This window comes from Dipodomys merriami, unplaced genomic scaffold, assembly GCF_024711535.1.
Source record: "Dipodomys merriami isolate MVZ:Mamm:240054 unplaced genomic scaffold, mDipMer1.0.p SCAF_2, whole genome shotgun sequence".
NCBI lineage: Eukaryota > Metazoa > Chordata > Mammalia > Rodentia > Heteromyidae > Dipodomys > Dipodomys merriami.
The window spans coordinates 4,472,165-4,486,137 of record NW_027203381.1 but is presented as its reverse complement, the minus strand read 5'-3'; the positions used below and the strand labels follow the sequence as shown (position 1 = coordinate 4,486,137).

The 13,973-nt window shown below is 42.6% G+C and overlaps 1 protein-coding gene across 3 annotated transcripts in view; it reads right to left on the bottom strand.

Annotated features, from left to right (window-relative positions):
• Positions 1–373: 373 nt before the first annotated feature.
• The window catches only part of Rttn (rotatin), a 118,278-nt gene continuing 104,678 nt past the window's right edge, over positions 374–13,973 (bottom strand). For all 3 annotated transcript variants that reach the window (XM_070028973.1, XM_070028974.1, XM_070028976.1), the window contains 6 exons: positions 11,260–11,386; positions 7,815–8,011; positions 5,860–6,127; positions 2,822–2,925; positions 1,766–1,835; positions 374–736 (listed from right to left, as the gene is read on the bottom strand). In XM_070028973.1, the coding sequence (XP_069885074.1) occupies positions 651–736; positions 1,766–1,835; positions 2,822–2,925; positions 5,860–6,127; positions 7,815–8,011; positions 11,260–11,386 (852 nt within the window). In that variant the 3' untranslated portion in view covers positions 374–650. The remainder of the gene's footprint in view (positions 737–1,765; positions 1,836–2,821; positions 2,926–5,859; positions 6,128–7,814; positions 8,012–11,259; positions 11,387–13,973) is intronic.

Sequence of the window (13,973 nt, the reverse complement as noted above, 5' to 3'; positions counted from 1 at the left end):
GTGAATTGAAGATAAGCATCTCATGAACTTTCCTGCCTGGGCTCGCTATGAATCTTGATCTTTAGACCTCAGCCTCCTGAGTAGCTAGGACTGCTTACAGGCATGAGCCACTGGCACCTGGCAACTTTCCTATGGAAGTTGGTGTTGTTTAGTGTGTATTAACTGTCCTGAGGGGTTTCACCATAGTGTTTCAGACAACATTTTGCTCAGAATAATCCTCAATTGCTTTCTCTTCCTCACCAAACCAAACAAAACAAAAACATTTTTTTAAAAGAAACCAAAACACAAAACTGTCTTTTAGTTCCTAAAACTGATAAGAGACTCAGAAAAATGTGCAAGCAGCAATGACTAGGTGACTTTTACTTTCTAAAAACATTGTTTTTATTAAATATTAAATAGGATTTTTACAGAGTAAATTGCATAGCAGTAGGTAAAAACGCTGCTTTCCCTGGGTCTGTCAGTCTTCTAGAGAAGCACAGAAGTGGGCCCGGTGGGCAGCGCCCACCAGCGTCAGTGTTCCTCTGTTTCTCCGGGATGAGGGCGGCGAGCAGTCTGCAGAGCGGGCACCTGCTGCAGGGCAGGGGTTGCCCAGAGTCTCAGGTCCAGTTCTCCTCTGCGTGGCTGTCAGCCTGAGGTGCAGCGCTCATGGCTCAGGAAGAGTTCAGCAGCTGCACGAGGTTTTCAAGACATTTTAAATAGTAGGCATTTAGTGGGTTTTCCTCTGAGTCTGAGAAAGCTGAAACAGAAAACAATGAATGAGCAATGTCACATTATTAAATAGTACTGCTCGTAAGAGTGGAATCTCTTACACAAACAGATGGATTAGATTTGTATATAAACTTCTGTTTTAGTTCCTAATCACTAAAAGTGATCAAGATATTTCATATTTTAAAAGATCAATTTACAGAACTCACATTTATTTTTTATTAATAGTTTATCTCAAATGTATTTAGAGATGCACCTTAGAGGTAGACATAATTAACTATAATCAAGTGAACACAATTACTTTAGGCACCATCCTCCTAGAACATAAACTTTGGAACTTAATTATTCACTTTCTCCTGAATTCATAGTCACAGCTAGCAACAAACCAAAACTGCCCCTCCTTTAAAAATCAATAGTCAGACTATTAAAACAAATTAGTAACCACTAGATCCATGGCAGTACAGGAAAGACACAGTTCAATTGTCATGTAATAAAGAACGTTCAATTTTCAATGTTTAATGCCCATTGAAAACTGGTGTCACTTAAAAATGAGTGATGTGAAAAGAAATCCTTCTCTCAAACCGTATAGACTGAAGCGGAATGTGGATACGTGGGCACTGTGATCTGTTCTTAGAAGACTGCAAGTCCTCTCCCTGATATTACTTTAAAGTTTTCTGCTCAAGGTCAGTTCCAATTGAGCACAGCTCTTACACCCTATAAACACCCTTTTAGCATAGTAGAAGTCACTGAAATTTTAGTAAAAAAATACGGACTTGAAGAAAGAACAAAGATACATGTTAAGACCCCATTATGTCTCAAACATTTCATTTCGAAATGAGGTATCAGAATATTTTATTATGTAAAAAATGTTCCAATGAACTGAGTGGACCAAATAATGACAAATTTTACAATGCATTGACAAGGAAGCTTCTCAAAGTTCAATTAACAGTGTAAAAAGAAAACAAAACTCCATTTTGACCTATCTAAGTATTTCAATAAGCAGAGGACTTATTTAGTAATTCCTATGTTTAAATACAATTTCTTACATAAGAAAACTTACTTCTTTTTGCTAAGGAATATGCTTCATCCACTCTTCTTTTTATGGATGGATTTTTCAAAGTTGTTTTTGCCTACAGATGATAAAGGACAATCCAGGAGAGTTAAGTCCACACCAAAAGGATCAGGAAAACATAATACTATTTCTGCCCAGTGCTAACTGCAGCGCTGAACCCTTCTCAGAAGTAACTCAATCCTTTTACTACTGTTCACGGTCTTTAGCTTCTATTCCTTCTCCCAATTTGCCATTTTGAACTAGTCAACCTTAGGGAATTTCACATTCTTTAAATATTGGATTTCAGATAAAGTATTTCAAATATTACAACTGGACCAACAAATATTCACTGAGTGGCTACCAAGTGCCAAATCCTGTGGGACAGTGGGTGAGCGGCCACAGCAGCAACTTCCAATGTGCCCCAGGCCAGGGGGAGGAAGAGCGACAGCACCCGGGCGCAGACCCCAACCCAGGAAGCTGTCATCGGCTTACTTACTCACAGCTAGATCCTTATAGGGACTTCTCCTCAGTGAGCAATGTCTCCCATAAAAGAGGAGACCAAGACCAGGGAAGAGAATGGACGGAAGTGCCCACTGTGCCCAGCATGACATGCTCCCTGGGCAAGCCGGCCCTCACCGGAACCGATTTCAGAACTCAGTGACCACACAGAGGAGAGAAAGATCATGTAACTGGACAAAACTCTGCTACTTGGCCTTATATCAAGATGCACATTTCCTTAAAACATTTCTAGAAAAATAAAATTGGGGCAAAATGGCAAATCAATTTAAACTGATAAGGAAACTCAAAACAGAGGTACTCTTCTGAACTGTGACATTCTGATGGAATGACAAAATGAAAAGGATTTCAATTACTGGAGTACTAATTATATGACTGAATGGAGAAATACAGGTATCCTGGATGATCCTAAGAGGCCCAGTTGTTTATTCTGTCCTGCCCTGGTATACCAATGACTTCTCTCTCTCTCTTTTTTTTTTTGCATACATTAAGAGTATGGAGGAATTTCACTGTGATAATCCCATAGGAACAATGACTTTAAAAACGGACCTTCTGGTAATTGTAAGTCAGAGCCCAAAGTGCAGCTGCTCCAATCCTCTGAGCATCTTGATGATCACTTTCTAGACAGGCTGCAAGCATAGTAATGACTTTTTCTAAAAATAAACACATTTACCAAAAAGTTCAGTTCCAGACAGTATACTGCTTTTTCCTATCGGACTAGCAGGACATCTGCTTTTCCCACTAAACATATATAAAGTAGGTATCGACAAACTGTGGCCAGAACCATCTTTTATGACTTGTATTATGTAGAAGGACCACTGGTTTTCACGGCAGGTGAAGAACAGCCAAAGAGATCAAGACTACCTAAACTCTTGGACTAAATTCACAAGGCATATTTATTGAAGGACAACAATACTTCAGAAGGAAGTACTTAATGAGTCATAACTCATTTATTCTGTTCAGTGGTTGGTATAATTCACTGGTAACACATCACTGAACCTAGGATTTTTGTGTATTGCTAGTTTCTCATTAACTCCATGTCTTTCATAGTTTTTGGACTTTGGGGCTTCCTGTTTTACAGTTATTCTTATAAGGCAAGCTTTTATTTAGTTTTCTATAGATCCTTCATGCTGTGTTAGGAATGCATTATTTATTTTTATGTGCCTAAAATGATCTGGGCTTCTTGAATCTGCATATTAATGTCTTAGAATAGTTTTAAAAATCTGTAGCCATTATTTTTTTAAATAGCTCCTCTCTCCTCTCTTTCAGATCTGCCAAGATTTTAGTTTCCTAGCTCCTGAAAATATTTCCAAGCTTATCACTTACTTACCTACATATGGTATGATTAAAGTCATTTAATCCTATCTATGAAGACTGGAGAGAGAAGGTGGTAATTTATTCCTCTCCTCTATCAGATAGGAATTCTGCTTCTGCTGGGACTCAGGGGCACTATCTATTAACCAGGTTCATGGCCCACACAGACTAGCATCCCTGGGGAGAAGAGCCCTGGGAGGTGCATTCTGTAGTGCTCCTCCTTGCTTTCTTTTCCAGTTATAGTCATCGTCTAGATGACTCTGATTCACCCCTTTCCTAGGAGACTAGTTCGTCAGTGTCTTAGCTCCCTTCTGCATGACAGTAACAGTCCCCACTTGCCTCTCTTCTGGCCTCTCCTCCACACTCATGACAAAAGCTCAGTGTAATTTCAGGAAATGTCCTTGGAGCAACAGAGCATTCTACATCCTTCTTACTTACTTGAACATAGGTGTCCAATCAAAATTATATTACCTCCCATTATCTTTGTGAACTGTTATTATAAAGGTGACATACACAAGGGTTAGTCACCTAAGTCAGATACATAGTACATTTCTTTTCGGACAATGTTGCACCTTCCCTCACTCTCTGTTTTTCCCTACCCCCCCCCCCCATCCACAAGTTGTGTAGTTCATTCACCATAGTGTTAGTGAGCACCACTGCTGCATTTGTTTACCATTTGTCCCTCCCTCTGTCATTAGTATTTTAGTTGCTTATTTATTTTAAGGTGAGTTTTAACATAGTTTGCCCAGTCTTCTGACTGACTGGATAAATTGAGTCTTACAGTATGAAAACCAAGGAGTGCTGTGGTTGACTGTCATCAGTAAGGTCCAGCTCCAGCACACGCCACTCCTAACCTGCCACACCAGGTGTCTGGGTGTTCTCCCTCAGATCAGGCAGCAGATTTCCTTGGTAAAATTTCAAGCTAGCTGGCTTTGCCAGAGCCTCCTCACTAGATCCCCACGTGGAAGAGAAAGCCAAAGCCACGACATCCCTTAACAGCTCCACAGAGAGCCTGCGCAGCTGCTGTCTCTCATCCTATCCCTGCCTAGAAAGCCCGCTGAGCCCCATCTCCAGGCACTGGGAAGCTTCTGCTCACCACACGAGTCCATCTGCTTCAAACTAACTGCAGAGAAACGTTCCTGATTACAAGATGCTCAAAAGAAACCCACAGGGATCTAATGTGGAAAGTGCGGGTTTCTCCTCCAGTTCCCTAAAAGCACTTCCTTCTCCCAACTCTCTCTCCAGTGAGACTGCAGAAAGAAGCCCCCAAAGAAAGTCTGCATTCTGAAAAGGATGAATAAATAATAAGAGATGCTATGAGTAGCTCCCATGTATTAGGATTGGCAACAGATATTCCATGTCCATCTACTTGCCCAGAGGTGTGCTTAGTATTATCCTCATTCTGCAAATGTGAGGATGGAGCAGACTCGGCAGAGAGGACGGGAAGGAAACCTCTGAGTTGCATCCCCAAACAGTGGAGCAATACTATCAGTATTATTGTTACTATTATTATTATTACTTAAGCAAACTTAAGTAAAAAAAGTCCACATGTTTAAAAAGCAAAATAATGCATCTGAACACCAACCATGTAGGAGAGGTGTGCGGGGCACTGGACGCAAGTTTGCACACTGTCTCTTGCCAAAGCATGGAGAGGCTTGCCTTGTAGATGCAGATATTGGAAAGATAGGCCCAGGCAATGGTGGCCTGGGGCCGGAGGATGTTTCACGCCACCGTAAATCAATGTCTCCTACAAAACCTCCCACATGAGCTCAGACACCCCCCACAGAGGCAGTCACAGCTACAGACACTTATCTCTTCATTGCTTTCTCTTTTTTCTTTGCTTCAATTTCTTTCTGAGTCCTTATCAATCATCACCTCCACCTACCCTACACCTGGGAGACGACCTCTCTGAGCGGCTAATTCAGCTATTTGGTTGGACCTGCACTCTCTTTCCAACTAGGCTCTCCCTCCTTCATTGAAAGTTATGGAGGCACAATTCTATGTGCTTCAGATAAATAGAGCTTACGTGCTAGTGTATGTGTCCACAGAAACATCTGTCCACATCAATTACTCAGGTAGCTGAAACTGGTCACGCTATGGAGAGAACTAATCCAGGGAAAGGAGATAAAAGGATGAGAGGCAAGGAGAGCAGACAGGATGAAGAGGTCGCCAGCTAGTCTACGAAGTCTGCACTGACAGAGTCTGTGTGTGTGTGTGCGCGCGCGCGCCGCGAGCAGAAGCGCATGTGTGTCTAGTTTAATGTGAAAGCTTACCATTCGCCAGGATCTTGGGCTTACTCGCCGGGCTGAAGCAAATGTTATGAGAGATAAGAAGGGGCAGATGCGGGCTGCTCCTCGGCCTGTACTTGCTCATCTCTGTGAGAAGGTCTAAACAGCCATCCAGCCTCAGAATCATTTGCTGCCCATCTTCTCCAAACGATATATTCAGGAGTAACTTCAACCAGAGAACAGCCAGGCTACTGAGATGTTTATTTCCTCCTTTTGGCAATGGTAGAGATAGAAAGTTCTGTAAGAAGTTACTCTGTGGGCAAACAGAGACAATATTATTTTCTTCTTGGGTCTTGTTCGTCATTTTCTTACTCCCTGGGTGACCAATTAGCTAGCATTTTGATATCCTTTTCCCAACTTTAATATTGTCTTTCCTCTCAATACTGTCTAAATATTCCATCTACATTATTTCCAAGTATAAAAAGATAAGGAGAACAAAACAGGCCTCCAATTTTAATCCTTGCTCATTTTTTTTTCCCTGATGATGGACTGACTATTTAAATAGAGTCTATTCAATTATTTTTGGATTGATAATGCAGTTTAGAGATTGTTTCAAGCCCCGTGAGTTTTCTCTTTTGGTCTACCTTCTGGCAATTTTTCACTCATTAAAAGATGTCCTACGGGGGAGAAAAAGAAACAACTCAGTTCAGTCTTGGACATGGATTACCAATTCATGTGGTAGTGAAGGTACATAGTATCATTAGAGCTGTGTTTCCTTTTCCTATTTACTTAAATGTATGGACAGGAACTGGATGTGTGGCTCAAATGGTAGAATGCCAGCCATAAACAGATAAAGCAAAGGGGGAGAGGCCCTGAGTTCACGCCCTGTTAATAGTACTAAACATAAAATACATAACTTGCTTATCACTACAGATAACTGTTTCTCATGGCTACATATCGTTCTGTTAAACATATAGATGAGAAACCTCTATTATCAGAAGGTAAGAGTTGTCTAAATATTCAAATAAAGCCCCTCCCACCACGTCTCATCAAACTCTTCTTACCACGTGGAATGTAATAATCTACCTGTAAGCAAAGTCTAAATGTTCCTGCCCAATAGGAGCCATCAAAAGCTCACACCACCACAGTCAGCCTTTTGGGTTGAGATGGGGTTTTGGAAACATTTTTGCCTGCGCTACCCTGGAACCTCAATCCTCCCAATCTCAGCTTCCTTTGTGGCTGGGATAACAGGCATGCACCACTGTACTTAGCTACTGATTGAGATAGGGTCTCATTCACTTTTTGTCTAAGCTGGCTTCAAGCTGCAATCTTTCTGATCTCTGCCTCTCAAAAGTATTATAGGCATGTACCACGGTAACCCACACTCTCCAATTTTTAAGAGAGTAAGAGATTGTTCCCAGTTAGGGATTTGGTTCATACGCATGTAAATAAAGGCTCCAACTGCGCATATACATTAGAATTTACTTAACTTATTCCTTCCAATTAAGCTAATATCAGTGACAAGAAGTCCAGCTTTGGAACTAGTGGAAGCACAGAGAACTGATAAAACAGTCTACTTTGTCATGAAGAAGTAAAAGTCGAACTGGGGAAAAGGGACTCTGATCTCATAAAGCATTTTGTCAATGTAAATTGAACTGAAATTGTTACTGCTCAAGTGGTCCACTTAAACATCAGATACATTACTTTTATGACCTCCAATAAATGTAAGGCAGCTGTCTTTCTAAAATCATTTTTGAGACAGATAAAGCACAATCCAAAAGCTAAGAAGATGAATTAAAGGGAAATGGTCTGATCACAGTCTAGCCTGTCATTTTTCATCTATCATCTACAAATTGGCTTAAAATACGTGAACCTCTTAATTTTTTTACAGTCTCTTAAAATAAAATGTCTTAACATATTAAATTTTGAGCTTTGGGTTGGAAGTTCTGTTTTGCTGAGTATCTCAGCAAAACAATACACAGTAAAGTTTGAGTACTTACCTTTTGGATTACTCCCTTACAGTCGTGAGACAAAGCCAGGTTTGAAAGAAACATGAAGATCATCTGCTGGACGTTTGTGCTCTCCAGAGGAACCTGCGAGGCCAACTTCAGGACACACAGCATCAGGCTGCTGCTGGCTCCTCTGTGTGCAGCTTGGACATACTGCCCGTAACTTGACCAACAAAGAGAACTGCAACCTTCAAAAACAACAGCCGTCACAAGGTTTCCCCAGTTCCGAGGCTCAGCTTCTTAAGAACGCCAAGTGAGGCACATCTGTCCATCAAAATGACATGGCCATTGACCCGTGAGCTGCAACTTACCACCGCGGGCTACCTCGGCTGATGTGTGCTTTCATCCTAATGGATTCCCAGTCCACACTGAAGGTTTAATTCAACACAGCACTTAAAAGTTTATTTTTTTAAGAATGAAATAAATGTGGGATTTTGTTTAATATAGTCTTAAAAGCAGCTAAATAGAAGGCTGTGTGGAAGAACAGAATTTTAGAAATGGGAATTAACTTGGTCTGTTGCTTTCATTTTATGAGAGACAAATGAAGTAAGGTCAAGTCAAATACTATTCTCACAGGAGGCAGGGAAGGAAAAGAGCTCCGAGTTCCAGTGGGAGGTGGTTCACCCAGCTCCCTGGAGTCAGAGCGATCAGTGGTGGCTCCTGGCTCTTCAAGTGTACAGTGTTTTGACTGACAGGTGAAGGGAGGGGGTGAATGGAAAGAGGCATGCTGGATAAATCTAATTCTAACATTCAGTGTGCATATGTGGAAGCAGGAAGAGCAAGACAGGTGGGTTTGGAACAGGTGGGGTAAAGGGCACATGATGGACGGCACATTCCACAATAAATAGACACGTTACATGAAACCCTTGTACAACTCGGATGAGAAGAACGTAAGAGGAATAAGGGGTCAGTGTTTTCTCAGCAAATTAATAAGCATAGGAATTTACTGAGGGAGAAAAATCATAAAAACAATTGGGAATACATTTTAGTGTTCAGGCAATATAATGGTGTAGTACGATAATACACAAAGAGGGGCTGGGAATGTGGGCTAGTGGTAGAGTGCTTGCCTAGCATGCATGAAGTCCTGGGTTAGATTCCTCAGTACCACATACACAGAAAACAAAACAAAACAAAAACACAGAAATGGTGCTGTGGCTCAAATGGTAGAGTGCTAGCCTTGTGCTAAAGAAGCTCAGGGACAGTGCCCAGGCTCTGATTTCAAGCCCCAGGACTGGGGGGGGAAAAAAACCCTCAAAGAGAATTAACTTGTGAGAGTTCACACTGGAGACCAGCTTAAAGATAATCACAGCAAAAACAAATCTATTCTCCTAAATAAACACATATGAGCTGAATAAACACAAAAATATGGCGCTCTTTCCTATGTTTACAGCTTTATTCAAATACCAATGTTTCCATGACCTGATACACAAATTTGTCATTAGAAGATGCAGTTCTATTTAGAAAAAAAATTAGACATTAGGAGTAACTTAATAACTTCTATTTAAAAATAACACAAAGTGTACTTTTGTATTAAAGTATATATTTCTTTTTTTGGGGGGTGGGGGGAGAGGATCTGATCGTGGGCCTGAACTCTGGGCCCTCAGCTCTTCAGCTCAAGGCTAGTGCTCTACCACGTGAGCCACAGCACCACTTCCGGCTTTTTTTCTTTTTGCTTATGTGGTGCTGAGGAATCGAACCCAGGGCCTCATGCATGCAAGGCAAGCGCTCTACCACTGAGCCCCCTTCCCAGGGCCAAAAGTATGTATTTCTTTTGATTAATATTTAGCAACATCTTTATCTCTCCTTACTTTGTTAAACCCTACAGAAGAGGGTATCTGGGCATTGGTGGCTCATGCCAATAACCCTAGCTACTCAGAAGGCTGAGATCTGAGGATCAAGGTTCAAAGCCAGCTCTAGCAGACAAATCCCACAAACTCTTATTTCTAATTAGACAGCAAAAAAAAAAAAAAATTAAAAATTAAAAAATCTGAAACTGGTGGTGTAGTTCAAATAGCAGATTGCCAGCCACAAGCAAGAAAGCCCAGAGAGATACTGGGGAGTTTGCTTGGTAAAAGAGTGCTTGCTTAGCATGTATAAGGCCCTGAGTTCAATCCTCTGCACCACAAAATTTAGGGAAAAAAAAAAAGCCTAGTGAGAATTCATGGTTCTGAGTTCAAGTCCCAGTATTGGTATTTAAAAAAAAAAAAAGTGAGGGACTGGGAAGGTGGCTCAGTGGTAGAGCGCTTGCCTTACATGCCTGAGGCCCTGGGTTCGATTCCTTAGCACCACATAAGCAAAAAGAAAAAAGCTGCAAGTGGCGCTGTGTGACTCAAGTGGTAGAGCGCTAGCCTTGAGCTGAAGAGCTGAGGGATAGCGCCCAGGCCCAGACCGGACCCAAGGAAAAAAAGAAAAAAAGTGAAAGGTAAGTTGGTAAAGATGGATACTAATTTCCCAGATTCAAATGGAATCTGGTCATGCTCTAGGACAGGCTACCCTGAAGACACAAACAGGAGATGGTCCAAGCAGCAGAAAGAGACAAAAACGCTAACAGCAGCAGAAAGACGACAGGGACAATCTGGGCCTGGCATCAGATACACTATGACAGCTCAACAGTCAAGGGTATGAAGGTCTGTCTACATCTGTTCATGCTGGCTGGAGACAAGACAACAGGCTGGCAAAGCAGAGCCTGCCTGAGTCTCTGTCCATGCACAGTGCTGCTGCCCAGATGGACAAGTAACTGCCTTGAGCTGCAGTCCTCTGCACATCCTTCACTGCTCAGAGCCCATGCTGCTAGGGCTGTGGGCTGCCCCCCACCATCCCTTCTCCACTTCTCTCCAACACGACCAGCTCATCTACTTCCCAGCTGCAATCCACCCTGCTCTGGTCTCGGAGCCCCACACAGAGGCCCCACACGACGCGCCCTCCTGTTGTTTCCCAGCTGCAATCCACGCTTTCTCTGGTCTCGGAGGCCCCACACGACGCGCCCTCCTGTCGCTTGCCCACCCATGACAGGTCCACAGCAAATGTGCACTCAGCCAGTGAACAGCCAGGGAATGATCTTGTCTATCACAAGAGCAATCACACTTGGGACTCATTTTCATCATGCTCATCTCGTTTAGAATCTAAGGAAGTTTAACCTTATCCTACTTTTACTTTATAATTTTCAGCCCCTCAATTTTCCTATAAATTCTGGTTACCACTGCCATATAATGAGGCCCATCTATTTCCCCTGAACTGTCTGGTATCTTCCCCGTGTCAATAAACATGTGTTAAAACACCTGTCTCCTCTTACACTACCTACAAGAAACTGACTTTGTTTAGCATTATTTGCAATAAGTAGAAGAAACACTTTCAAACAAACAAGCCTTTTCAGTTCTCTGTAACAACATTATATGAAACTAGCTTATTCCTGAAAGTCGATATGGATCTGACTTACCATTGGGAAAATTTGCGGTGTAGACACAAAGAAGCTGCAAGGCAATTTGCATCAGTGAATCGTCCATCAAAAGCCAAGGCCAGAGAGAGTGCACAACAGGGACAAGATGAGCGCCGAGAGCTGCTTCCTGTTGTGGAGGACAGAGGACGATCACCACTCTGACCACTTGATATCAAGGTGCATTCATTCCCAACCACAAAGCTGAATTTACCTTCGCTAAGTACAAGGGGCCATCAGGACGCCCAGGCCCCAGGCTCGGTGCGTGCCTGCCCCAAGGCTGAGCCTGGACAGTCTCACACAGCCCTCTCCTCTGCGGGCAGCGAGGATCTGCCCGTTGGAGACCTAGCATGCTACAGACCGTGCAAATAATGCAGCCCAATGGTGGATGTGCGTTTCTTGGTGGTACTAGGGTGTGAACTCCGGGCAATGTACTTGCCAGGCAAGCTCTTTACTACATGAGCCATACCCCCAGCCTTCTTGGCTTTAATTTATTTTTCAGGTAGGGGTTCTTGTCCTTTTTGCCCAGAGCTAGACATGGATGAGACTCCTACCTCCAACTTGCTCACAGGTAGGATTATAGGTGATTATACCAGGCTCATAGCTAAGATTAGAGTTTCATTTGCCTAGGCTGGCCTTAAAGCATGATCCTCCAATTTCCATTTTCCATCTAGCTAGGATTACAAACATATGTCACTAAGCCTGTTTCAGTAGACAAATGAGGTCTCCCAATAATAAATACTCTTATAAAGTCTCTGCTATGGTCAAGACATTTTTTAAATGAGAATTTCTGGTTAAGTAAACATTCTGATTAACTCTTGAATTTCTTGCCCTTTAGATTGTGTGCCCATATACCCGAAGTTACTATTTCTGCATATAGGAAAATTTATCCTAAATGTATGTTAGATGAATCTTAGTTTTGTCTTGTTACTTTATTTGGCAGTGCTGTGGCTTGCACTTGGGCCTTACTCGGCAGGTGATCTACTACTTGAGCCACGCCGCCAGTATTACCGCAACTGGGACATACTGTGAAGTACAGCTTCCTGCAGTAAGTGCAACAGTGTCTTTTTAGGACAGAAGTGATGAGGTATTACACACACACACACACACACACACACATACACACACACACACACACACACACACGTACTTAGACGGTGTTCAGCATGCAGCATCACAGAGAGGTGAGAGGCAATTCCTATGTTCAACGCTCTCCATAGGTTTGAAGTCACACCCAACATTCCTCTCCATGTCCACTCTGTGAGTGTGGCACCCAGGTGCCCTTGCTTACTGTCCCACAGACATGATTAGGCACAGGATCTTTTGTCTACCTAGCCATTCTGCTGACATGCTGGTCTGTGTTTTCCTCTGTCAAGCCCTGTCTGCTGGGCAGTAAGGAACAGGTGTTCCTCGTGTGGGCAGAGAGGATATGTCCATGGTCTCCTGCCTCCCCAGGGACCTCATTCTTCCACTAGTTCTTCCTTCCTTTTCTTTAATAGCCAGTCCCAAGTTTGCTCACCTCCCTGAATGTGTTTCAGGAGACTACATGTCAGGAGACCCAAGCATACTAATTCCCTGTGCCAATCAGCCTGTGGGGAGGAGAGTGACGACTGCCATTTCCCCTCTTCAACATTCACCCTCAGTTCATTCAATGGACTTCTGCTATGAACATTCTGAACACTCCCACCTTTGTCTTCAGCAATGTTAGCACTATGTCATTTTCAACAAGTTTATTGTCTTCAATGCTTCCTGAATGGTCTCCAAATTCCTATTCCAATACACTCTTCTTGCCTTCTCTTAAATGTTCATATTCTCCAAACACAGGATCTGGGCTTACACATCATGGTTGTAAAGGATATGCACACACTCCTACTATTCCTGCCTGTCATAGCACCTAAGAGCTACAGACAGACCCATACAGTCTACTGACTACAAGCCTTCTGTGCTCCATTCTGAGTTCTGACACTAGCACATTCAGAACTACGCATCTGTTCTCACACGCATCCTGTCAACCACACACTGCTGCGTTGGCAAGCACTTAAGCTATCTAAAGTTATTCTAGAATTTTCTTATTTCTCCTCAGTTCTTCAAATTTACTCCCACTCTCTCTCTTCACCTTTCTCTCTCCCCACATTAAGGTCTGCTCATGTTTTTCCTGGACTATCACAGTTCCCTGCCCAGCATTAGCCACGTTAAATGCATTTACCTCACAGACACAAGTAACAGCACAAAAGTTTCTACACTAAACCTAAATTTAGTGCTTCAAGAGTGTGGCATCACTATAGATGAAACAACTTAAAGTGCGAGCACCAATGCTTACAGACAAATCATCAGAAATGGGAAACTAAGGAAGACCTATCAGTGGGCAGTCACAGGGACTGGTCTAATCCTCATGAGGTCAGCAGAACTGAATGTAAGCAACTTCCTATTCTAGGTGAATCTAGCAAATCTAAGCACAGCAGGAAGAATTTTCTACTTGAAGCAAGAAAAACATCTTCTCTCCTTAGAGCTGCAGATCCTCTCTCCTCATTCTCTTTAGAATAAGTGGTCTGACAACCACCTTTTAAACATCTCTCGTATAAGACCTTCACGACCATCATTCTGTCCTAGTAAAGAAACACTTAAAGGGGGGTGCTGGCTCACCCTTATAGCCCAAACTATTCCAGAAGCTCAGTATGGGAGGCTGCCTAGACAGAAGAGGCCATTAGACTTCCTTT